The following is a 27,777-nucleotide window of genomic DNA, read 5'->3' on the forward strand; positions in this document are numbered from 1 at the left end:
ACATGCGGGGATTTCTTGAGTTTATACTGTATACCTACCTAGTAACTATACTTACCTAAATAATATAAAGTCTATGTTAAGTTGTTTTAATCAGTTTCTCGCACTATAATGCACACTGTGACCGCCATATTAAATTCTCAATGCAATAAGAAAAAATTAATTGATTAAATACATATAATGTAGCATTATAAAATATAGATTCAATAATAAATGTAAGTCTTTAGATACTCTTTTAATCTCATACAGTAAAATAGCAGAAATAACTACGAAGACTTTACTAATTGGTGAGGAAATAAAGATATCTATGGTGCATATTTTACTGACTGAGGTTACAAATGTGAGTATGAAATACAACTTACAAGTAAATCTTCGTCTGTATTATGAGGTTCGAAACGTAAAGACCAAAATATAATTTCAACATTTTATTAAGAAAACGGAAACAGTGAAAAAGTACATAACTGTAAATAGCAGTTGGTTACAATATTTTATGAACAATTGCTTACAGTTAGAAAGGTTGCTAGATTTTTACTCTGTTATGTATAGTATATTATGATAGTTGTAACTAAAGTTAAAATATACCTTAACATCTTAAGATAAATATATTTCGTATGTGCAATAATCATAAAAATGAAAACACCTCCGTCGCCGCACTACAAATCTATGATAAATAAAATTATACATTATATTTCGTAAAACAGAGTAAAAATATAGAATCGTGAAGTTAGAGAAAAAAGCGCATAAATAAATGTGAAACATTTGTAATAGGTATATTATTATAATATTATTATACACGCGACCGTCTCACCCGGGCCCGGACCGCGGTGTAAATAAAAAGCATAAAATAAAGTGTAGTGCCTCGTCGACGTCGGCCGACCGCCGTCCGCCGACCGTGGTCAGACGACCGCCGTCAGCCGACCGCGAGGGCGAGACGATCGCTTCAATTTATTAACATTCAACATTTACACATCGCCGAAGGATGTCCTAAGCGGTATCACTCCCAATATCCTACGACTTAATTAGTAATTACATTTATAAAACTCAAAAACATTAGTGTTACTTATATTTTTCTAGTTCTCGGGTCGACTAATAAAATAGCTGGATAGCCTTTCGTTGCGGACGCCTAGGGCAGAGTTCAAAACTACGATCGTAGAGAAGACGTTCGGCCGAACGGTGAACCCCGACGGCGTCATTCACTTCTGGTGCCCGATTCTCAAGCGTCGAATTCTATCGCAGGTTAAAACGGCTTTCGACACTTGCGAACCGGCCCTCTGCTGCTGAGCGCTTGTGTCACGCATCGCTCGAGTGTAACAAATTATTTGCTATATGATACAGTTCATTCTCCTTTTGAATACGGTAATTAAATAATGGTGGTTTATACGTAACTGATTCTCTTTACTATGTTCTCTTCAATCCAGGAAATTAGTTAACACGATTTTACGATTAAACCATGAATACAACATGATAGATATACTTAGTATGGCCATACCGATCTGTAGCTGAAGCTTACTTTGACGGATAAAAATAAATTGATACATAGGCAGATGTTGGTCTTCGTAACTACATCGGATTATATTATAAACCTCAATCGATAGATCCCAGCTGACGCTAACTTGACATAATCCGTCCAAATAACTTAGGTCCACAATCTGCCAATAAATCGATTTCTCTTATAGTACAAATACCCTTAGATTTTTCAAATCAGCTGATAGCATACAGAACTGTTCAATAATTATTTAGAAAAATCATGGATCGCAAAAAAAAATATATAAACGAACATAGTTTTGTAACACAGGCTGGTCACACCAGTGCGGCTAGCATGCGCCAACGAGAAAATTTTGTCTACATGTTTTCTCGATGTTTGATGGTTTGTCTCTTCATTTCTATTGACCCTAACATGACATACATTTTTTCTCGTGTAGATCTGTCGTTAAAATAACACATCTTTATCGAGTTTTGTCGAGATTTTGACATTATGAGAAGAGTAGTTTTCAACTACACTCGAGAGTGAGATATCTCGTGGTACGCATGCTAGACGCTCAGAACGACTGCAGAGATATAATGCTGGCAAATTTTAGAGTCAAGAATTATTTAAACTTCTACCATATTATTATTACACAATTACACAAGTCTAATGCTGGCACTTCATATGGCTATTTGTATTTGCGTATTTGATGTATTCGCCAAGCAATCACCATATTTTGTAGACGGTATGTTTGACAAAGTATTGGCCTTATTTGCCTATTTGACAAATATGACCAATACCATATTTTATTATCATACCTTTGTCGGTTATTGACGCACTTCAAAACGATGAAATATACAAGTAAACAAAATCAAGTAAAAGTTTGGTATTGGACGTCCATGTGTTTGTTTATACGTCAATAATTTTGCCAAATGCAACAAATAGCCAATAGCAAATACGAATAGCCATGTGAAGTGCCAGCATAATATGTGTAATGGTGACCAATGTGAGCAACGGCTAAAATATTGACATTGATAAAGTTGAAACACTTATGACGCTATAACTGCTCGCCGCTCTCCTCTCGGGGGTCAATCCCGCAAAAATGGAATAACAAAGATGTTACAATCATATAATATGATATAAATATATGATTCGATTATGGTAGGACGTATGGGCAAGTTTAAACGATCTATCTAGTAGGTTACAATTTTAAAGTATGATATAAAACATCGATAATTTAGATTGACAAAAATATTATCAGATTTGATAGTTTCGCTACGACATCTACTATTATCTAGCATTCCTCTGACTTTTGGAGATCCTCGTATCCCTACCCCTTAAGTACGCCTTAAGTAGTAGATTCTACCCAATTTAAATATTAATTATTATGATTACTTACACCACTCTTGTCCGACATCGTTCACGACTCAAACACAGAACAAGCTACAGACATCAAAATGCGTAACGTTAAATCTAATTTCTCTTATGTATGTACATATATTACAAACTGAAGAAAAGTACAGTAATTGTTCACATCACACTTAGCTGTATGAGCGACGAGCGTGTGTGTTACAGACTTACAGAATAGCAGTAATATTGTCAAGCGAAACTACAAACACTCCAATTAAGGCGGCACCGCACTAGACATTACGCTGCAGCGAAGCGACGCGACATTAATTGACGCTTCATAGAACTAAGTTTTATGGAGTACCACGACTTCAAACAAACGGGCGAATATACGCGCGTTGGGCGCGAGTGTCAATTTTAACATGTTTCACAATGCTGGGTAATGCATTAGCACGGCGCGCGCCGGCCGATGACATACCATACTACGACAAATTCGAGATCTCTTCTTAGTCGGCCTACTCGTAAGTTCTGTTTACTCTGATGCTGCTTAGCTCATATGGTATTATGCGAAGAATATTTGGCCGTGACGTGTCCCTTAGTTTTACTGCAGCTTAGTGTCGCCGTGTGCGGTCTCACCTTTAAATTCTTACAAATGTTGACATTACACCAAGATATTGTTTTGTGACGTAATAAGGTTTCCGACAGTTCCGAGTAATTTTACGTTATATCTAATAATATATTAAGTAAATAAAAAATTTGGTAAATTTTGAACATTTACAGTATTTATGGTAATGTGAGGGAATACAGTCGGTACTCGGTACCACACACATACGAATATAAGTTTTGCGACATATTAGTAGCCACACCACACGCACGCAATATTAAAATGAGTAACGTGTAGATAGCCTCTTTTTATTCATTTTATATTTTTAAATACACCAAATGGTAATTATTTTATGATTAAAATCAAAGTATAAATCTATTTAGTAGTTTCGCCACAATCAGTGAACAATTAATATTATAAGTATAGGCATTCACAATCCCGGAAATCTAGCATCTTATGAATCGAATATTTTAAAGACCATAAATTAGCTCAGGTTTAAACTGTTCATTTTGTAAATATCAATTTACATGCTACTAAAAATTTAGTAAAATAAAGTCAGAATAATTCTGACACTTTTTTCTAACTATGTATTACAGAATTTGAACACGTGACTAACAAGTTGCTGTTGCACAACTCAGAATCGGCCAGTTCATAAAAAGTTTGGTACACATTCGTATCATAGTCGAGTTTACGGTACCCGAGTAGACCTAGCACTAAATTACACGTCGTAATATTATTTGTACATAAATAAATAACATTAAAATTAACTACTGTTGCACAATTTGTCGTTGTAGCATCGACTTATTTACAAATGAACAGTTTTCACGCAAGGGGGTGTATATTTGCTCCGTCGTGCTCTCCCGAAAGATATTTACAAAAACTCACTCCGTTCTTTACATGATAATTACACGCAAGTCTTACATTCAGCTAACACACCGTCGGTGTTCTTTTACAAGTATTAACAGGGCAATTATAAATACTATCAAGCGATAAATATCATATTAAGGACCGGCGCTAACCTACATACGGAATACATCGTACTCGCTGGACTAGTTTTGGATCGTAACTAGTTGAACTTTATAATAATTCCATTTATTTCAAGGGTTCCCAGTTCTACATTACAATTTTAAAATTCATTAAAACGTGTGTGTGAACTACACCAGAACACGTGCCCGCTAATGAAATTCAAATCGATACTGCTAGTAGATTAGTTATAGCTCAGTACGACATAAAACCACGAAGACCACCATAAGCTAGTTTAAGCTTTGGTAAGTTTCACACACATTCAATATCGATTGTTTTTTTACAACTCTAACGCTTTCAATTACAAATGATTTGAGTAGCGAAGCTATAGTACCATTACTTTACGAGTAAAAAAATATATGACAGCAGTCGACTTCATTTCATTGGTACAGCAAAACCCCTATTTTCAATGTATCAACCGATGTCCTAATATCTTATTATTATCAATGAATTACACAGATTTTTCTACTTTTATTCAAATTCGAATCACCCGAATAAAATGTCGCAATTTGTCATAACACATTTCGGAGTGCCTTTTTCACGTAAGCGTATTTAAGTTAATCGCAAATTGAATACCATGTTTTCTCTCTCGTACTTTGTACTTATTATTGAAAGAGAAGGCACTATATTTCAACAAACTATATTCCTCTGTTACAGCTCGAAACAAACAATTCAGCAAATGAATTGTCAAGACTGTCAAACTGATGTCAAATCAGTACAAAAATACAGAAATGAATTGCAAGCAGAGGAGTTGCATTTTGCGATTTTAGAAAAATGAATCATATTATGATTCTTCAAAGCGACCATTTTAGTTCCGCAGTGGAAAACAAATAGTAATATTGCTGTTGGAAACAATTGCACTCATATTATGGGATAATGTGGAAGTGTTCAATATGATCTCGTGAGTCGTTACATTGTTATTACAGAATTATTTATTCTACAAATCCTACTTTACGAAGATATTTCACGGACTTATACAGTCCATTATATAGCGCAAAGGAAATACTCATTCCGATGCATACAAATTTTGAATATAGCGGATGCCATTGGAGTTCAAATGAATGGTAGCATATTTTACGGATCATTTCATGAGATTTAACATAGAGATCCTACATGCTTTCAGTCTTGGTTCAGCTCATTAAAGTATGTTCTTAGTAGAGGGTCTATTTTAAGTTTTTTTGTAACGTGACTCATCTTTTCTATTGTTTTGACTAAAATTTACATCTACATGATACATGTATACGATAAAGATACTATAAAATAAATTACTCAACTTCATGACCCAATGAAGCAATAGCTAGATGTATTATCGTGCATACAGTAGCAATATGCCCGTTTCGATATGATTACTGTTAATTCTAAAAACCTGTTAAAGCGAAATAGATTTGGACAAAAGCGTGAAAACTGACAACGCCATTTAATATTAATTATACTACAAGCCTATTATGCCAACCATGGTAACTTTCTCCTTTCAAAAATTCAAAAGATCAATTTACGCCAAAACAATAATGGAAGATGCATTTGAGCAGACATTTTTGGTAGATAGAGAACGATTATTATTCGCAAATTTTACATCTAGGTATTCACGGATGAGCCTTTCAACAATTTAAACTTCTGCGCAGCTCCAACTTTTATTAAATAATTTTCTTTACATAGACATAAATAAAAATGACAAACGACACATTTCCGCAAGCAGAAAAATATATTATACCAGAAGAGCCTATAGTTTGAAACACCTTTAAAATAATATTCTTTACGAAAACCTTCCCGTTTTATGTATCCAGTGCCATTCTCGACAAGACACATCCGCTCAAATAACTTTGAAGTAGTAATTTTATTGTTAAGTTATTAAAAGGCTCATTCCATATAATTTAATTTTGCCCTAATCCTAAAGTACCTATTTACTCGCCAAAAGTGCAGATACACTAGTGTTATTATACATCATACTATTTTAAAATACATGTGTAAAACTTAAAAACGTAACAATGAATTTATTAAGTAGAGAGAATCTAGAACTTTGTCGAAAAAAATATTTTATTTGTATAATTATTTCTTTAGATTTTTAAATGAAGCTACATAATGTGTTCTTATTAGGAACAAAGAACCTTAATTTTCAATTTAGATTGTCATCTATTTTGTTTATTTTAGTAACACACAGCAATTTCCTAGTTACATATTTCATATTAGAATCCGCCATACTAAAAAATAATTAAATTGATAGTATTTAAATATTTCCATTTGTATGTGTTTCTGTTAGTCCAAGCGACATATCATACAAATTAATCACGACCAACACACGACATCAGGATTCTTATCTCTCTCATTATAAAGTTAATAAAACTCGTATGATAATAAATACGACGAAATCTTTTTCAAAATATTTTCTTAGACAAAATTTTATTTACTTACTTTGAAATAAAAATTCAGAATAAAAATGAATAAACAACTTTAACCGATAGATATTATTTAACAAAAAAAACCAAACACAACATCAACAGTTATTAAACAAAATATAATGCATTCTAAATGACCTCAGAATAATTTTATCACTCCAGTGGTGGCCGCCTCTAGAACGCCTGAAACTTGCCCATCGTAACACGAAAATTTCGCACAGAAATATCAGATATGACTCTCGAGCTGACACGAGTACTCGGAGAATGGAGATATCTCGTGGTCTCGACGTCTAGTTCCAGCCACCAACGGAAGACGTATGTACACAATATACTTCGAGATTTATAAATGCTCTATATCTTATATACAAACCGACTTACTTCAACGGGCTTAATCTATGCAAAATTTTGGACCGAGTGAAACGCCAAAGGGAAAAGCTTGCACAAAGCCGACCTCGCATCGTTCACTTCGTACTGAGATTGAGGCAGTCCCAAACGTAGCGACAGCATCCGCACTTCGATCGAGCGCACCGCGAAGCCGCGTAAAACCAAACACATTGTAGCACTACTAGCCAACAGGCGAGTCAGGTCGTTCACACGACTGTCTTTTTACGGTCTCATCGTTATCGTCTCGATCGCACTAGTCGCTGTAATATTTCACTTTACCGCTGCCGCACTTCATAATGTCTTCCCAAGCTGAAAATAATAATAATTGGATTTAATACCTATTCCAAATATTTTCTGGGCGCTGTCGATGATCACGAGGACCGCCACCATTATAAATTACAATATTTTAATGTAAAAGATTGTAAAATTTTGGAAATGTTTTTTTTTATTTGTGCATTGGGCAAGTGCTCCAGCGTCAGGAATTTGCCCATACAAAAGTTAATAAAAATTTTCTTTTTCAGCACTGCTACCTTTCACAGTGAACTCATACAGAGGTCCCATACACATCCTAAAGTGTTATCATTTAGTTTTGTTGCACTCTGTATAAAGTTGACTGTGAAAGCAGCAGTGCTGAAAGAGTTACGTGACTTCTATGTTTCTACAACAAATGGCCCAAGGCAAATATTCAAAAATATTATTTAAAGAACATAATATGCACACCCTAAAGTATTTTCCCTTTGTTTTTTTACAACCTGTATAATATATACTATTAAACTGTTGCATCGCTTACCGGCTTGCACGTAGTCGACAATGAGGTGTGTGTGGTGTGCGGTGTGCGCGGGCGGTGGCAGGTAGCGCAGCACCGCACAGCCCGCTCGCACGCCCACCGCCTCCGCGTCGCGCACCACGTCCGCGCGTGCGCCGCCCAGCAGCTGCTCGTTCACGTCGAAGCCGAACGTCACGCCGTCCAGCTCCCGCGCACGCGCGCCCGCCGCCAGCAGCACCACGGCCGGCCGCCGGTCGGCCACCACGTCTGGCGCCGGCGCCTCGCCCGCCGGGCCGCCGCCCGCCGCCTTGTCGCGCGCACGCCGTCCGCCCGCCAGCGCCGGGTACTCGCTGTCCGCGCGCGTCGCCCGCGCCCCGACTGCGCTCTCGGCCTCGCCCTCGCCGTAGAAGTTGCACGACTCGATGAGGTCGGGGATGTTGTGGCGGGTCCGCGCGATGTCCGCGTACGAGGCGGGCGGGGCGGGTGCGGGAGGAGCCGGGAGCGCGGGCGGCACAGGCGGGGCCGCCGCGGTCGCGGGCAGCGGGTGCCGCGCGCGGGTGCCGGCCGCCGGCAGCGAGTGCACGGAGTCCATATCGTCGTTGGAGTCGTTGCTACGGTCGGAGGGCGGTGCGGAGATGCGGCGTGCGCGGGGCGAGGGCGGGCGGCGGCGCGGCGCGGGCTCGGTGGCCGGCTCGCGCTCCGCCTCGTCGGTGCGGCGGCGCGGCTTCCGCTTCTTGGTGACGGTCTGGAAGTCGGTGAGCTCGGCGGCGGGATCAGCGGCGTCGGCATCGGCGGGCGGCTCGGGGCGCATCAGCAGCGCGGCGCGGGCGTCGTCGCCCCACGAGCGCCGCTCGGGTTTGGCGGGCGCCGCGTCGGGACCGCGCGCCTTGCCCGCGCGGAGCGGAGGGTCGGTATCGGTTAGGTCCTCGAGCTTCGTCCGGGAGAGCTCCTCCATGGAGGTGGCGCGCTTGATCTTGCTCTCCTTGTCCTTGCGTCGTTCGGTCGATCGTTTTTTGGTGCACTTGTCGTCGGAGTCGTCCTTGTGTTTGGCTCTGCCGAGTTTGTGGGCGCGCGCGCCGTCCGCGTTCGATTCGATGAAGCGGAGGACTTCGTTGAGATCCTTATTTCCCTGGTAGCCGTCGATCTGGTGAGATTTAATGACGGTCTCGTTTTTGGACGATTTCTTTCTTCGAGGTTTCTTGTGCTGACTAGAGCCCGATAGAGGTGAATTGAATCCTTGTACTGCATTGCCGTTTTCGTCTAGAGATTTCTGTAAACGGTAGTGCACAGTGAGTATAGGCACCTGAATAGAAAGGAAAAATATATGTTAGATGTATTAAAAAATTCGGGGTATTGAATGTTAACGAAGACCCAACGCCGACTGCAGCAATTTTGCGTGCGAATATTGCTCCTTGTCGCATAGTTAGTGTAAGAATTAACATTATTACATCGAACATCCAAAATGGTTAGGCAGGCAAGCAATGTTAGTGACAAAGAAATATACACGGCAAATCATTCACCTTGTACTCGTCAGTGGTCGAGGCGGTGGAGCCGTAGTTGGGTCGAGTGAGCGGTAGTCCATTGAAGTTACTCGAAATCACGCTGCGAGGTTGCTATAAATAAAAATAAATGTTTAATTATATGCATGTAGATATAAACATTAAAGTAACAATCAAATATCTAGACTTTTAGTACAGTGTTTATGTTTATATCGTATTGTATTATTCTCAATGTTTTCTTTGTGCATAATATGTTAATATTTAAGCAGACTTTTTTAAGCGAGTTCATATTTATTACCTTTTGGTCGATGGCGTCGGACTGTGTGGTCGATGTAGTCGTGTTGCAGCTGGACACAATCTCGGGGGTTGTGATACAACTAAACGGAATTGCAGAATCCACCTGAAATTTAAATCATACAATATTTTAAACAGACGAACTTAGCTTTGTCGTGTTTATATTATAAATACTTATCTCCCTAACTCACTAGGATCAATATCCAACATTTTATATTAAAATACATAATATTTTAATATATCAGTGAGTGACATATCACAGAGTGATTAAGGTGACGCACATTCCAATATTAGCTCTCGGAAACAGCAGCTGGTGACGTCATCCTAGTGAGTTACGGCACTTAGAAATAACTCGACAGTCCTACCTCAACAGTAGACGATACTTCCTTTGGATCTATCTTGGACAAAGCTTTAGGCGGTGCACTTTTTTCAATAGTCTCTTGAGATATTTTGTTTACATTTGCTATGGAATCTGTGCTGTCGTCAGCTGTTTTAGCTTCGAGGGCACGGGATACCGCACGTTCAAAAGCATCAGGTCCTGTTGATGTTATTTCAGGATCTTGATTGCTTGCATTAAGCTTGAGATTTACACATTCTTTATCGATAGAAACACCTTTATCTTCATTAATTTTACTCGTTGTAAAGCCTTTGTAGGCGTATTGTTTATCAAGAATATTTTGAGAAACTTGACACTTTTTCTGTGACATTTTCGGGTTATTTTTGTCACCTTGAGCTGATGGAAATTTAGATTTTACTTTGCGTTCCTTACGATTAGGGCCCGATTGTGATGATTTTGGGTCACATTGAGTGCTTTTTATTATTTCAATTGTTTTAATGCCAGATTCATTGGGGTCTCGAAAATTACTCGACACGCCAATAGTGAGACTCCTTATATTTCTTTTGTTTATAAGTGAGTGACTCGGCGGCACCAGTCCCTTGGTGATATTACGATATTTGATTTTCACTTCTACTACATTATTATTTCTATTATTAACATTAAATTGATGAAAGTCATTAACGTTTTCTTGAAATGAATCATAGTCACCTTTATAACATTCAATATTATGAAAAGCCATATTTAGTAACGGTTGGGTAGCTTCAGATTCAATATTTACATTTCGGTTGTCATTGAGCTTTTGAGTGCGATTTGTACTGCTATTAAAACTATCGTACCAATTGTTCACGATGCCAGTCCATGTATTGTCATCACATAATTTTTTGTAACTCGCGAAAGCCACTTCGCCAGTTTCATATACTGTGTTATTAGCACAGGTAAAGCTTTCTTTGGCGTAGGATCCACGAGCATTTTTCTTGAAGACTTTCTTATCAGTCCTTGGATTGTACAGCCTCCGATGTCCATACAACTTCTCGGGTGGGCCGGCGGTGGGCAGTGGGCGGGGCGGGAGGAGGGGCCGGCGTGACGTACGCACCTGATTGGACGCCGTGGTGGTCGTGACCGCGCGCCCCGACGACACGCTGCCGCTGCCGATCTCCAGTGTGGCGCGAGCCGTATATGTCACGGGGAATATAGGCTTACTTCTACTGGAACAAATTTCATCTATTGTAGTTATCTTTGCACACACGGTGAATATACTTTCTTAACTTCTTTGCAAAAATATATGTCAGTAATTTCGCCGTATCGCGGAAATATCACGATACTAATCGACATTCTCTCCCTAGCTTTTTCTGATATCTGCGACAAATGCTGTATAGTGTATTGTATTGTACTATTTATTCGCTTAACTATTTAACTGTAATGTATAGTACATGTATTGCTCGTTTCTTTTTAAAATAAATAAACACTTTAATAACAATAATTATAAAGGCATAAAAATCACCTGGTGAGCAGATCTAGTTCAGCTGGGGGGTTGGCGTCGCTGGCGGAGACGCGGCGCTCGGCGAGTGGCGGCGGGTTGACGCACCGCACCGTCGCCAGGTACCCGCCACGAGCCGGCTCCTCGCTCAGTAAAAAAGCTGTGGAAAGTATTATATTTTTTAAGTTTCGTCAAAAGTTACCTTAAATAATAAATTGTGATATTTTCCGGCGGTAAAACGTGTTCGATGTATCCAGCGTATCGGCTGCTGCCATGTCAACTTATCGCTCGAGCCGTTTAGATGTGATAAAAGTAAAAAACATCAATACACAACACAAGCGGCCGGGCCGTTCCATAGCGCGGAAACAAATAAATAGTCTAAACGACCAACGGATCACCAAAAGTCCGCGGACTTAAAGCCGGGGGGTTTTCTCCGTGTACGAGCTCCGTGTTGCCGCATGCTTGGAATTCTAAGTAAAGTTTTCGCGGTGCGGAGAAGGCGAGAGTAGACTTTTTGCACCTTGGCACGCTAATGCTAGCCGACGAGCCAAGTTAAACCGTTAGTTCGCCGGCTCACCAACGGATCACCTAATTAGTGGATTTAAAAAACGTCCCACTCGGGGTGCTTACATGTGTCGACGCCGGACGGCAGGCTGCCGCCGTGGTGCGCGCGCGCCGACACGCTGGCGGGCGGCGGGTGCGCGGGCGCGTGGCGGGGGCGGCGCGGCGCGGACTCGGCCGCCATGGCCGCCACAAGGTCCTGCAACGAGGAGTGGTGCTCGCGCCGGCCCCGACCCCGCCGCCCGCGCCCCGACACCCGCGCCGCCGCCTCGCACTGCTCGTCCTGCTCCACCTCCTCCAGCAGCTCCTGCAATACAACACACACATGTAATGATCTATACTATACAAATATTATAAAGCGGAAGAGTTTGTTTGTTTGTTTGAGCACGCTAATCTCAGGAACTACTGGTCCGATTTGAAAAATTATATATTTTATCACGCTAATACTAATAGGAGCGAAGAAATAGAGGAAAGTGTGGAAAAAACAGGAGGAAATTATTTGAAAGGGCTTATTTGAACGCGCTAATCTCAAGAACTACTGGTCCGATTTGAAAAATTATTTCAGTGTTAGATAGCCTATTTATCGAGAAAGGCTATATTTTATTGCGCTACGACTAATAGGAGAGAAGAAATAGAGGAAAAGGTAGAAAAAACGGGAGAAATTATTTGAAATTGCTTATTTGAACGCGCTAATCTCAGGAACTACTGGTCCGATTTGAAAAATTATTTCAGTGTTAGATAGTCCATTTATCGAGAAAGGCTATAGGCTATATTTTATCACGCTCAGACTAAAAGCAGCGAAGAAATAGAGAAAAATGTGGGAAAAAACGGGGCAAATTATTTTAAAGGGCTTATCTCACGAACTACTGGAGAATTTTTTATGTTATTTGGCACAGGTAAGAAGTAGACCACGTGAAGGATCATAGGCTATTTTTTGTGGAATAATTTGTCTGTGAAATATCTAATTGACACGGGCGAAGCTGCGAACGTTATATTTCGCGTGGTCACGACATCACGCGTAAACGGCTGGACCCATTTTGCTATAAATAAAATAAATAAATAAATAAATAATGTTTTATTTCTGAGTAAATTTGAATCAAATTTTTTCAGAATATCTACCTGATGCCTACCACCGGTTCGGGAACTACCCCGGCGAGAAGAACCGGCGTAAGAAACTCGCACGGGTTCCACTTTTTACCAAAAAAGTGAGAGAAAAATTATTCTTTTAAAATAAAGTTTACAATTTTGTAACTTAATATTATATACAATGTCAACATACATAATTGTAAGTCATAATATAATAATGTAGAAGTAGCCTTGCAAGAAGCCATCCTACTCCCAAGATGTGCCATCTTCTATGAAATCATTGACCTTGTAATAAGCTTTGGCACACAAACGCTCTTTGACTACTTTTTTAAATTTATTAATGGAAAGATTTTGAACGTTTTCTGGGATTTTATTGTAAGGGCGTATACATTGACCTTTAAAAGATTTACTGACTTTACTAAGTCTGATCACTGGCATGTCCAGCTTGTGCTTATTTCTAGTATTTCTACAGTGAATGTCACTTTTAACTTTAAATTTATTTATATTTTTTCTAACATATATTACATTATCCAAAATGTATTGAGAAGCAACAGTTAGAATACCAATTTCTTTAAATTTATCTCTCAGAGATTCTAAAGCAGACATTTTATAAATAGAACGTATGGCTCGCTTCTGCAGCACAAATATTGTATTAATGTCGGCAGCGTTTCCCCATAAAAGGATTCCATATGACATCCTACTATGAAAATAACTAAAATATACTAATCGTGCCGTGTCTTCGTCAGAAATTTCTCTAATTTTTCTGACTGCATATGCTGCAGAACTGAGCCTACCTGCTAGATTAGCAATGTGAGGACCCCACTGTAATTTACTATTTGATTCAAATTTACTCAGAAATAAAACATTTTTTATTTATTTATTTATTTATTTTGCTCGTAATCAATAATGGCAACATATAGCCACTTAAAAATTGAAATATTCACAAAATCCTTAATTATATTTTTACTTTAATAATTAATAATAATATTAGAAATAAAATACATAAAATACATATAAATATGCAATACAAAAATACAATTTTTTGCCAACTTGCGCTCTATAAAGGTGCGGAACACTTCGTGCGCAAGTCCGACTCGCACTTGTCCGATTTTATATTTATATAACATATTTAAAAACAAAGAATTGCATATTATATGAAATACGCAAAAATTATAAATAGGTAAACTGAAAGTACATAATACTTAACAGTGTGTCGAATTTCTTTGTGTAACAAGTAAATTGCATTGATATTACATTTCAAGGTTTTTAAAGACAGCATTTGTTAAAATAATGTTTTAAATCGCTCTAGCGGCAGGGTCGAGAATAGCGGTGATTGTGAATGAGCATGAAGCTATAGATCGATAGAGGATACTCATCAATCCCCAAGCGGTAGCCGGCTGCCGCATAATCTATTGTGTCTGCAATATCCACGACGGAGGTGATAATTGATAAAATTTTGAAAAATAATAAGGTGAAGAACCGCCATCCTGAAGGATTTAATATTGTTCACCTCCATCCTCAACACAGGCCGCAACGAAAACAAGTATAGTCTGTCAAGAAAGTGAAGAAATTAAAAAGTGGCAACATCGTAGTGTCATCGCTTTCAAAACAATCTAAGAAAAAAGGGATGACACTACGATGCTGGCACTTTTTAATTTCTTCACTTTCTTGACGGACTATATGAACAATGATTATTTCTCACCTTAAAAAGACTACTCTTCCCTTCTCTGTCTTTTGGGCACTTGTATGTAATGGCTTCATCTAGGAGAGCCCGCAGTTGCCCATCATCCAAAGTCTCCACATGTTTGTTCTAAAACCAAAATAAATCATTTGAGTTATATTACAAAGGATTAGAAGTAGATCTCTATTGGTTTTTTTTTAGTAAAAGAATAATTTATATTCATTTCAACCCTTTAACCGCCAAGGTCGGAATAATCCGACAAATATTTTCGTGCCCGTTTCGCCAAGGTCGGATATTTACGACCAGCCCCCGTAGACAAGTGGCAAAACGCTAACGCTGACGCTACAAAATGTATGGATTTGACATTAGTATTTGCTAGCGAAGCGATGACTTATGTCAAATCGCATACATTTTGTAGCGCTAGCGTTAGCGTTAGCGCTTTGCCACTTGTCTACAGGCCCAGTACCACTACTCGGTTAATCTGCCTTTTTTGTTTGTTAGCACTGTATTATATTAAAATATGGTTTATACTTGGTAAATAGTTAATGAAGTAATCATTTACCATTGATTACACTTTAGTTTCTTAATTAGAAAACCTAAAAATAATGTCTAAAGTTAAATAAATTACCGAAAATATTTTTAGAAAAGTGTATTGATGTCCAACGCACGAGTCGGAAAAATCCGACAGTAGGGACGGGACATAAGCAATGATTTACTGATACAAAAATCCACATAAATTAAATAATTTCTGCTTATACTAACTAATTTATTATAAAACAAATAAAGCAATGGTTATTGAACAAATAAACGTGTTTGTTTTACTTAATTTATAAAAAATATAGTATGAAAATGTCAGTGATTGAATTGACGATTCCCATCCCTAGCCTGCATGTTTAGAAACGAATGTTGTCAGCACACCCTACACCACGGTCGGAAAAAGACGACCGCTTCTGACGTCATAAACGAGTGCCGCCTTCTAGAATTTTCCACTAGTGCTGTGCTTATTAACCGACTTCCAAAAAGGAGGAGGTTATATGTTCGGCTGTGGAGATTTTTTTTTGATGATGCTAACGATAAATGTGATTGTAGTGTATACTTAAATTAGAAATAAAAATACAATAAATTACAAAGTAACGCTTTCCTATCTGTCTGTCTGCTACGACATTTAGATGAAATTTTATGCGTGTGAAGGGGATGGGATATCGATCTACTATTGAAAATCTATATTTGTAGTAGGTTATATATTTAAACAACACAATTATTTAATCCCTGGAAACTATGAAATGAATATTATTTGAAATGTAATAACAAATATTGGGAACTAGATGTCCCGCGCGGCTTCGCCCGCGTAAATTAGGAATTTTACAGAAACCGTACATTTTCCCATAAAAATATTTCCCCCGTTTTTCCCACATTTTCCTGAGTTTTTTCGGTCGTATTAGTCTTAGCGTGATAATATAATATAGCCTATAGTCTTACTCGATTAATGATCTATCTAACACTGAGATAAGTTTTTAAATCGGACCTGTAGTTCCTGAGATTGACGCGTTCAAGCAAACATACTCTTCAGGTTTATAATATTAGGTAGGTATAGATTTTTTTAATTATCGCTTGACAAACTCGAGTCTCGATCTAAAAGACTATGAAATGGTATAATATGGTAGTGATGGCGATGGTGATGATGATGATGAATGTAATTTGCATAGTAGCATATGCTTTCTGTTCTTAAAACAACGCCGAAACTCCCAAACTTGTATCTATAAAGAATCAGGAGTTCTCTCAGCACCTTCCGAACCACGGTATACCAGGTATATCTCGGTGCAAAATCTTACTTGTTGGTAGCATATGCTTAGAATACTTCTCACGAAACCGAAGTCACCGCATGTTTCCCTATAAGTTTTGAGGAGTTCCCTCGATTACTTATGGATCCTTCATCAGATCACCACTTTTGTGAATATAATACCAAATTGGGATGATACCCTATACAGGGTGTAACAAAAATAAGTGATAATACTTTAGGGTGTGTACGTGTTCCTTGTAGAGACTTCACTGTGAAAGTAGCAGCGCTGAAAGACGAAAAAATTTTTTCACTTTTGTATGGGCAAGGGCCCGAGCGTCACGAGTTTCCCCATACAAAAGTGAAAAAAAAAGTTGGTCTTTCAGCGCTGCTACTTTCACAGTGAACTCTCTACAAGGAACACGTACACATCCTAAAGTATTATCACTTGTTTTTGTTACACCCTGTATACCAAAAGAAAAAATTTGAAAATTAGTTAACAAACAGCGGAGTAATAGTTGAATATAAGAAAACGAACATAACACCTCCCCCATTTTGAAAGTCGGTTAAAATTATTTAATCTATACTAATATTATAAATGCGAAAGTATCTCTGTCTGTCTGTCTGTCTCGCTTTCACGCCAAAACTACCGAACCGATTGTAATGAAATTTTGTATACAGATAGTCTAAAGCCTGAGAAAGGATATAGGCTACTTTTTTACCGGAAAAAAGGGTTGTAAGGGGGTGAAAATACGAAAATTTGTTCAAATTAAGTTAGTTCCAAAAATTCATACTAGATGGCGCCGTGCGTCTCTTACATCGCGCTAACGCTTGCCCAACATCTTTCTATAAGAGGTGGTATCATTATACATTCGGGTTTCGATTTTTTTTCGATTGTTATTACTATTTTACGTTATCTAATAAGTCAGTACTTTATATTATATACAGTGACGTAACCTTAAACCTATCAATGATAAATAGTTTATGGGTAAAGTTGTGTAATTTGGGGGGGCTAAATAAGCTTTAAAATTTGGCATAATATATAAAGTTTAATTTAAAAAAATGAAATATTATGTGCACACTGCACAGCTGTTTTGATTTAAGGGGTACCAGGGTTTTTTTTATAAAAGCTTTTGACACCAATTTTGTTGACATCGCGCGCTATAAACTGAAGTCCACGCGGACGAAGTCGCGGGCAACAGCTAGTATCTAATAAATATTAAAATATTAGCCTATGTGTTATTCTGATGTATAAGCTATATTATTGTAAAGTTTCATTAAAATCCGTTCAGTAGTTTTTGCGTGAAAGAGTAACAAACATCCATACATCCACACTTCCATACATCCAAACAAACTTTCGCCTTTATAATATTAGTAGGATTATGTCACTTCACTATTCAAGCTGTTTTTTTTCTAATGTTTTTGCCAGCGTTGTATATTTACTTACAACATTATGGATTCAAATACTAGATATCAGTTTATACTTTATAAAAATTATAAATTAAGAAATAAATTATTGACATCGAAAAATATAAGTATTGCACATCACTATTTGTTGTAGGTATAAATTTTTCGATTTATGGCGCCGGCGCTAGAGGCACGACAATTGATTTTAAGCTTGGCGGTTAAAAGGTTAATTTAATTTAAGATTTTAAGAAAAATACTTGCACAGATCAGGGTTAAAGTTAACCCCAGATTAAATGTTACCTCTTTCGTAAAATATTTATAAAGGTTCCTGGAAAACTGTTGTTTTCGCGGTCGAATTCAACCGCTTGAGAGTTGAAGCAATATGAAGAATGTAAGAAGTAACACACTATTTAGCCCGGTATTAACTTTAATCTGGATCTACGCAAGTGGACCTAAGGTTGTTTTAAATATAAAATGTAAATTCTTCATAACCTATGTTTTCATGGTATTGTTTTAGCTTTATCAGGAAGTTCTGGACAAGTGATAGGAATTGGAGAAGCTTTCTTAAGTTATTGTAGTATTCAAACATTTAAAATTAACATTGTAAATACAAATTTTTAGTTAAATAATATTAAACTTAATCATGATTAACCCATCAAGCCCCATACGAGCACCGGTGATCGCGACAACAATAGAATACAATAGCATTTCTGAGAATCCCCTATCGAAGTATTAATAAATATTTCAATAGTACACATACATGGTAACATGGAACATCATGTTGCATAATATTATGTATATCAGTATGTTATTCATTTGTGTCTAAATGGACCATAAAGATAATTATAACATGTTCTCTTATGATGTATTGAAGAGGGAATCCATCAATCTTCAAGCAGCAGCGGGCTACCACATAACAATTGAAAATATTGTGTCTGTGATACCCAGGATGCAGGTGTTAAGAAGAAAAAGCCAAAATTTTCTGTTCAGTGAAATGAACAATAAAGTCATGAAAATAATTACAAAATATATAGAAATTGATGGTGTTATTGGATTATTGACATAGTCTAATTTTAAAATTTACTTGTAATTTTATTTCCTGAATAATTTGTCAGCACCTTGTTTGTTGCGCCTGAAATACTTATTTATATATTTGTTAACCCTTTAAGGAAATAAATGATATCGAATTTGAATGTTATATGAATATCACATTAAATATAAACGAATCATTTACTGGAAAAATGACTCCACTCTAAGATAAAAGCATGACGAACCATTACAAGCTGTAAATTAATGCAATAATTTATCTAGAGTCCAAAAATTATTGTAGTGAGTAATCATAGATCAACATTTAACATCTTTTGACCCAAGAAGAACAATGTCATTTCAGCAAGTTGTCCAATGTATTCAATAAAGAATTATTATACTTTTATGGTTATTAGAGCGTACTATAAACGCGAAACATGTGGTTGCAACCAATATTTGCCGAAATGACGAAAATTGAGCACAGACATTTTTACCACGAATAGACGAAAGTATTTTTGACATTTACGTTTCGCCATATTCGATTGGAACGGTGTTTGATTTCTAGCAACCAAATCACGATTTGTTATCTAAAAGCTTATTAATTAATAGTAATGATTACGAAGTTCAATTACTTTTCATATTTTTAATTAAAATGTAATGAATAATCTTACCTCTGCATCGGAATTTGCTTTTGAATTTGTAGATTTTACTTCCGAAGTAGGAGGATGATCTTTTATATTATTAGTATACCGAACTTTAGAATCGTCTTTAGAAATATTTATTAGACTTTTATCCGGTGCTTTGGGTTCCTTATCATACTCCGGTGGAGGAGCCATTTTGATGGAAGGGAAGACAGATGACACAAGTCTTATGACTTCTACACACAAAAAACTACTCTACCACTTTCTTATAAAAATCCACATTACTGTTTCTTCACCATAATAACGTGAACCCATCGAAATTTTAAAATCACTTCCTAAATAAGTTGATATTTGCGAAATTAATCAGATTTTTGACGGATTGTAAAATACATTTTTGCGACAATTTATTGGTGACTTGACTAACTTGACAGGACCCACAGATTACTAATAGATATTTGTAGACAGGACCTATCACCACAGATTACAAATTACTCACCTATCACCTACGGCTACACTGCCCTCAATAATCATTTTAGTTTCGCATACTCTGTAGCATAGACTTAACTCTATAAAATCCAAAGATTTTGTAAAGTCTTGGATGTTTTGTAAATTGTAGAGTCTGGCTAGCGAAAGATGAGACTGGAAAAAAGCGGCAAATTCAAAAAATCGACGTATAACAACCCTGTTTATAGCCGGAATTATAGTTTTAATCTACGAACTACGAATAATAAAAACTAAGAAACCTTATTATTCGTAGTTCGTAGATCAAAACTATAATTCCGGCTATAGACATGGTTGTTAAACGTCGATTTTTCTAATTTGCCGCCTTTTTCCAGTCTCATCTTTCGCTAGCCAGACTCCATTTTCAAAAATTTCATTAAAGAAATATGGACACAATCAAGAATTTGTGTGCCGAGTGTGAGTTTTTCGTTTGACATTCGATCGTGACCGCGTTTGGCGTTTACTAAGATTTTGTATGGGAGCCTGGCACTGACCTCCATTATACAAGTACGTTGAACTGATGATACCCTTTGAAATGACAGCTATTTTTTGTGCCTGTGTTTGGAACTAATACTAACGATGTACAACATGTGTACAACTGTCTTTTCTATTATCATGAAATGTTTCCAGATTCAGATAATGTCGACCATTAGGACAAAAATATTAAATTGAATAATACAAACGCTACATATTTGTATTAAAGATTACAGACTTCCTCTCCGTAATTTAGATTTAGATAGCGTAATAAATTAACAACGATTTCATACGTAGAAGTGTGAAGTAGCAGTACCTATCTATAATCCATTTATTTTTAGCAGTTTGCACTACAAAAAACTAAAAACAAAACTGAAGATAAGCTTCTAACGAAAACTTTGTTGTATTGCATTTTCTAATTTCATTTCTAATATTATCAAAGTAGTGCTACAGTGTATCGTATTAAAGCTGAACAAAGCTGAATAAGTGTTCTGTGTGCTAACTAACTAATCTCATTATATTATAAAGCGGAAGAGTTTGTTTGTTTGAACGCTCTAATCTCAGGAACTGCTGGTCCAATTTGAACAATTATTTCAGTGTTAGACAGCCCATTTTATATATTTTATCACGCTGAGACTAATGGAGCTAAGAAATAGAGGAAAATATGGAAAAAGCGGGAGAATGTATAACGTGAAGGATTATATAGGCTATTTTTAGTGGACCAATTTGTCTGTGTAATTACATATTTACGTGGGAGAAGCCGCGCGGAAAGTCTAGTAATAATATAAAAGTTCCTTATTTATTTATGGATCTAGCAAGCCAATTTTTATCGATTTACTTTATCTCATTTGATTTTCGCCATTTTGGCGCTGATTGCAGAAGTGCGAGAGAAATTAACTAATTGGATAATGCGATCCATAAATAAATATGGAACGTTTGAATAAATTTTTTTATTGGGGTGGAGTAGGTAAATAATAAAAATATATTATGTGCGATACTTTAACATTATATTTTATTAGTTATCGTTACACAGTTACAGTCTGTCAAGAAAGAGTAGACGCTGAAATAAATTTTCCAAACATAATCACGATCAAATGGTAGTTTTGCGCCTTGTATTTTCACAGAGAACGTTTGTACACTTCAAATAATAAGGCAAGCGGTAGTAGCAATTTTCGGACGCCAACCAGGCTTTTTAATTTTTTCAACCATAATTCCAGTCTTCCTTCGTCAGACGGAAACCTGTCAATTATTTTAAGAGCATAATATGTATTTGATAATAAAAATCGGTTATCGGAGATTTCAATACAATTATTATAGATATCGATAAGTTTTATCGACAGAAAACTCCAGCACTATTGAATTTTATTGTTTATCAAAAATCGGTAAAACAAAGGTATGTGGTGAATACGGTATAATAAGATTAGTGCCACATTTTTAAGTGCCTATATTATCAATAAAAGTTTAATATCGTAGAAATGAGCTGTTAAAATCACTTACTTGTGAAATGTAACCCCACATCCCTTTTTGTACCGTGTTTTACGTAACATACACCCTTTCATAGTTTAACTATGAACTACCACCACTTATATAATATATATTATATATATTACTTAATCGCGTAAAACCTTTTAAATCACTTTAAAAACACGAAAACAATTCGAACGATTAGCCATAGACTATAGAGAATTAAAATAAATACATGGTTACCGATGGTTACGTCAAATTTAGTTCTCGGTCCTAATATGGGGGCGCTGATTCCGCTTCAAATGGCACAAAAAAAGTGGGTATCATAGATCCAGCGTACTTGCATAATGGAGATCAGTGGAGCCTGGGCTCACTCCCGTGAGCATCGCAGATCGCTAGGTGGCGCTGTACAAATCCCATATGACATATCATAGATAAAGTATTATAGTATAGATCATAAAGTTAATATACCTAGCGGAATAGAGAAACAAAGGCCTGAGCAAGAGAGATGTCTCTATCAGTAACACTGCGTGGTAAAAAGAGACGTGTGATACATGACAACAGCACTCTTTTTTTGACGTTCAGTCGGCACGTGCCGCACGTTGACAATTTAATCTCATAGAATTCATGTTCAATCATGTTTTGTAAGTGTATACGTACACATATTTTTCACACAGATGAAAACCAATTTCGGTTACGTTTGACAGCTTGAGATTGTTGCTCTATTCCGCTAGGTATATCAACTTTATGGTATAGATGTAGTCTTAGCCCGTCATCACGTGGCCATTTTGTGCTTATTTTCATATATCAAGTAGTGTGCGTTTATTTTCTTGAATATTTCTATTTGTTGATTATTTCGAAGCAGATTGTGATACAGGAAAGAAAGTCAATTAGTTCATGATATCGATTAACTAGAGGTCAAGTGATGAGAATCCGTAAACACACGTAAAAGCTATGTGGTTTTTATAGCCAAATTATTAATTGATGTGACATTTGTAGCACTAATGCCATAAATAGCACGAATAAGGGATTAATAAACTTATAAATTATCTTTCAGCTTACAAAAATACCGATTGAAAAGCCCAAAAAACGTTGTTCAAAACTTACGTATTTAAAAGGGCGACTAACCCTAAAATGTCGATTTTATAATTCATTTTTATACTTGAAAATAAACCTCGAATTGTTTCATTTTCTAAAATTAGATACTACATTATATTTCCGACAATTCGATCTAAGCAAAAACACGATATCTTAAAATTTTCTCGATAGAAAAAATCACAAAGATGCATCTAATTTTCACGAATTTTTCATTTATTGCCATAACCGTGCATTGAACTAAGTTAATATTTTAACACATTGTATAAAATTCTATCATTAAGAGATCAACCTAGCGAATTTTTAAAATGTTGTATATTTATCGAGTTATTAAGAAAAAACTAATTTGGCAATGAATACGCGTCGTTTTATTTCACCTGGCATATGAAAGACGGGCGTGAGTGTGAAGAGAGAAGGACGATGTTTGATTTTTGGGGTTAGTCGCCCTCTTACGGCCGTTCCCAATATTTGATCTATCTCTGGTTTTGCCCTACTAGAGATAGGAATAGCTCACAATTGACATAAAATATATGTCTCTAATGTGTAATGTGAGTTATTCCTATCTCTAGTAGGGCAAAACCAGAGATAGATCAAATATTGGGAACGGCCGTTAATGTTAAATCCACGTGTTTGAGGCATTCTTTGACCATCTTATGGTTTATTATTTAGCGGAACCACAAAACTCAACAATATCTAGCATCAAATGTTCACTAAAAACCTTTATTAACACTTTTATTACATGAAATATGCAGACCGACTCCTTTGTTATGTCCTAGTAAGTAGGACATAACATTACACGCTTTTGACGCTTAATACACGGATATAAGGCTCTCTCCACTCTCCAGTCTCCTGTCTATAGTATCTCAACTCTCAAGGCTCAATGGTTCACACTTACTTGCCCGCGATCGGCTATTAACGGGCGTTCCCAATATTTGATCTATCTCTGGTTTTGCCCTACTAGAGATAGGAATAGCTCAGATTAGACATTAGAGACATATATTTTATGTCAATTGTGAGCTATTCCTATCTCTAGTAGGGCAAAACCAGAGATAGATCAAATATTGGGAACGGCCATTAATTAGCCGAATGAATTTTAATGAAGAACCTTAAAAGAATAAAATGTCATTTGTCATTGTCTTTTATCAATTGTCATTTGTCAATCTGTCACACAGAATAAAAATTACTCGGGGGAACGGCGGGAAACTCGAACGCGGGCGGTCGTGTTTTTCTTAATTCTCAAATTTTATTTGTTTATTAGTGTTCAGTGCGGGAATATTGTACATATTTTTGTAAATATTTAGTTTCTAGTTTATTTTATATTTTCTTCTCGGTAAGTGTATTTATTTCTGTACTATGAATCGACCTCCGGATCCCGGAGGCGGGAATTTTTGTGGCCCAATTCCACAGCCCGGTTATTTTGTTACGTTGGATTTTGATGAGTCCAATAATATGGACACAGAAGAGTCAATAAGTCAAAGAACGTACAAACGATCTCGTAATGATTTTACTGACGAGCTGACGTGCAAACAATCATGTAACAAAGTAACTAGAGATAGCGCGGGAAATTGTATTAATTGTAAGTGTATACTTGAAAAGGATAATTCTGCTAGCATGCGTGTATCCTCAGCCTCAGCACCTGAGACAGAAAGAAAACATATTGGCAGAAATTCATATAATGAAAATGATGTTTCCCCTTATTTAATTCATGTACAAAAAGTTACAAAAAATGTCTCTGATGGTACGCAACTACACCCCATCACCTTTGGAGACTTTTTAATTAAAAATAACATTTATAATATTATTAATGGCTCTCTAAAAAAATTGGTCGGAACAGAATTTCTGTTTCATTTCAAAATTACAAAGATGCTAATACATTTTTAGAGGACCGGTTGGTCTCTCTAAGAGTTCATTAGAGGTCGGAGGAGTATAGAGTAAAACTCGATATACTGTGGTGAACTGAAGTGATTTATTTACAAAAATGAGCTGCTTATATTTTTTTTTTTATTAAATAAGGGGGCAAACGAGCAAACGGGTCACCTGATGGTAAGCAACTACCGTCGCCCATGGACACTCGCAACATCAGAAGAGCTGCAGGTGCGTTGCCGGCCTTTTAAGAGGGTATACGCTCTTTTCTTGAAGGTTTGCAGGTCGTATCGGTCCGGAAATACTGCTGGTGACAGCCCATTCCAGAGTTTTACAGTGCGCGGCAGAAAGTTACGCGAAAAACGCACTGTGGAAGACTGCCACTCATCAAGGTGATGATTATATACAAAAAAATGAGTTAATTATTATTATTACAAAATGTACAAAGGTTAAAAGATTGATTGTGATTGGCTATTACAATTAGAAAGAGATGTACAGAAAGGGATAAAAACATTTACAAAAATTAGAAAGGGAAAAAAATTGATTAAGATTGCCGCGCGAGAAACTGGCCGCGCCGCGGCTCGCGGCGCTGGCATCGCCCGAGTATAAATAGGTATGGGCTCTCGCGGGCCGCGAAATTGGATTAGCTCGGCTGTCGTGTGGTGCGGACGTGTTTTTGGTTGCTCGCGATCGAAAACATTTACGCCCATACACTCCTTGTGAAAACGTTCATGCTTTTGTATGCACGCTATCCTTTGCGCTCGGACCCCGCTCCCTTTTACTCGCGTAGTGTTTGTGTTGTTCCTGCCTCTTCATTGAGTAAGTTGCTACCGCTGCGTGCGGCTCGACAGAGCTCCAGTGATCAGTCGTACCATACGGAGTAACCAAAGAAGCAGGAATCTAACCATCGCTACCCACGGATCAGTTCCCCGCTTCTTTGAAGAAGGTGCTGCATCCGTCCGGCATTTGCCCCAACCATATTCCGACGTACCGAGTCCCAGATAGGTCGTCACAGGGGTCGCGTATACAGCCGCCTACCAGTGATTCTACATTACAGTGTACCATGACGAATCCCTAGGAGCTGTACCCCACTGTACAAGTCCAACAAATAACCATGGACAATAGACCTTCAGCTTCGGCCGGGGACAAGCCAAGGGCGGAACGGCACAGAACCCTATCTGCGTCGTCCACCCGCAGCGACTCCTCCGCCTCTAGCTTTCATCAAGCTGCTTCCCAGCAGCCGTATCATCCGCTGGCCGGAGTTTCCTACTCCCCTACGGCCACTCATGTAAGCCGCAAAGAAATCGGCAGCGCGGACGTACATCGAAGCGAGGGTCCGTCGGCATCGAGGGGCGGAGACTATGTAGTACCCCCCCCCGGATGTCCCCCGACGCCCCCCGCATGCGATGTCCTATCTCCCTCGCACCGTAACAGCGCAACCACTGACCACACTAGAGTGACGCTGCAGGCTATCAAAGCCCAATTGACTCCCGATGCCTACGCCAAAGTGCTGCACATATACCAGGCACAAGGCCTCCTCCCGAGAGACCCGCGCGAGCGCAGAGACTCTCTAAAAAGACCTCGCATCGAGGAACCAGAGATCCTTCCCCCGCAAAAGCGGAATGACAAGGGCACACCAGCCCCCGATTGCCCTCCTTCTACCAGCTACGCTGCAGTAGCCCAGGCCCAGCCGCAGTCATCTCAGCCCATGGACACGGCTGATAACACAGCAGCCCCCGGCACGGCGGGCCAGAAACCCAAACCGAAGCCGAGATATCCACCACTTATAGTGGAACACCTTCCTAATTGGACCCGTCACTTTTCCGCCCTAAAGGACATCTTAGGGCGTAACCCAAACGCCCGCCCCTTCGGGAAAGGTATTCGTTTCTCCCCGTCGGACGAAGACGAATACAGAAAGGTACAAAAGTACCTTACACAGGTAGAGGCCACCGAAAACATATCGTGGTTCTGCTACTCACTCCCTGCAGAACGCAGTTTCAAGGTCGCCATTCGAGGCCTTCCCGCCAATACCCAGCCGGACGATATTACCGAGGACCTCGCACTGCAGGGGTTCACTGCGGAATACGTCCGGCAAATCAAAGCCCGCAAAGGCCGTCCTGGCTGCATCTTTCTTGCCATACTCAAGAAGACGGCCAATGTAGCCAAAATATACGAAGTAGACGAAATCCTAGGCATGGGCGGAATTATTATCGATGCTTGGAGGAGCAAAAAAGGTCCCGCCCAGTGCCACAGATGCCAGAAATTTCGCCACTCCAGTGCCCACTGCCACAGGAAACTTGCCTGTGTTCGCTGCAGTGGTGAGCACGTGGCTAGAGACTGCCCGCTACCAGTGGGCGAAGCGCCCATCTGCGCCAACTGTGGAGGCCCCCACCCGGCCAACTACACCAGATGCCCGGTTTTTGTTTCCGAGACCAGGAACAAAAATCCCGGGCCAGTAGCCCAGACGGCTGTTTTTAAGCCCAAGCCCCAGACTGAGCCAACGGCCCCATCCATCGCCCCAGCTCAGATCCCGCCCACAGACTCTCAAGGCCAATCCCTAATGGCCAAGGCCAACGACCCCAAGCCTCGCTCCACCACTAAGGCTAGAGGCAAGG

General features: G+C 38.4%; 1 protein-coding gene and 1 long non-coding RNA gene across 4 annotated transcripts in view; one reads left to right on the forward strand and one right to left on the reverse strand.

Annotated features, from left to right (window-relative positions):
- The window catches only part of LOC121727977, a 26,326-nt gene extending 11,113 nt beyond the window's left edge, over positions 1-15,213 (forward strand). Inside the window, exon 3 of the long non-coding RNA XR_006035752.1 lies at positions 15,122-15,213. This is a non-coding gene — a long non-coding RNA (uncharacterized LOC121727977). The remainder of the gene's footprint in view (positions 1-15,121) is intronic.
- LOC121727973 (nucleolar protein dao-5-like) lies at positions 7,460-20,189 on the reverse strand. Of its 3 annotated transcripts, none has more exons than XM_042116056.1 (9): positions 19,796-20,189; positions 14,936-15,043; positions 12,217-12,454; positions 11,611-11,746; positions 11,203-11,311; positions 9,777-9,878; positions 9,500-9,592; positions 8,004-9,249; positions 7,460-7,522 (listed from the first exon to the last, which is right to left on the reverse strand). In XM_042116056.1, the coding sequence occupies exons 1-9, from the start codon at positions 19,958-19,960 to the stop codon at positions 7,467-7,469; spliced, it is 2,253 nt and encodes a 750-aa protein (XP_041971990.1). In that variant the 5' UTR covers positions 19,961-20,189; the 3' UTR covers positions 7,460-7,466. The 3 variants fall into 3 exon arrangements, with proteins under 3 accessions (XP_041971990.1, XP_041971989.1, XP_041971991.1); XM_042116055.1 differs by having other exon boundaries at positions 11,203-11,314; XM_042116057.1 differs by lacking the exons at positions 11,203-11,311; positions 11,611-11,746; positions 12,217-12,454; positions 14,936-15,043; positions 19,796-20,189 and adding an exon at positions 10,138-11,188.
- Between the last annotated feature and the right edge of the window lie 7,588 nt (positions 20,190-27,777).

The sequence above is a fragment of the Aricia agestis genome, chromosome 6, assembly GCF_905147365.1.
Source record: "Aricia agestis chromosome 6, ilAriAges1.1, whole genome shotgun sequence".
Classification (NCBI taxonomy): Eukaryota; Metazoa; Arthropoda; class Insecta; order Lepidoptera; family Lycaenidae; genus Aricia; species Aricia agestis.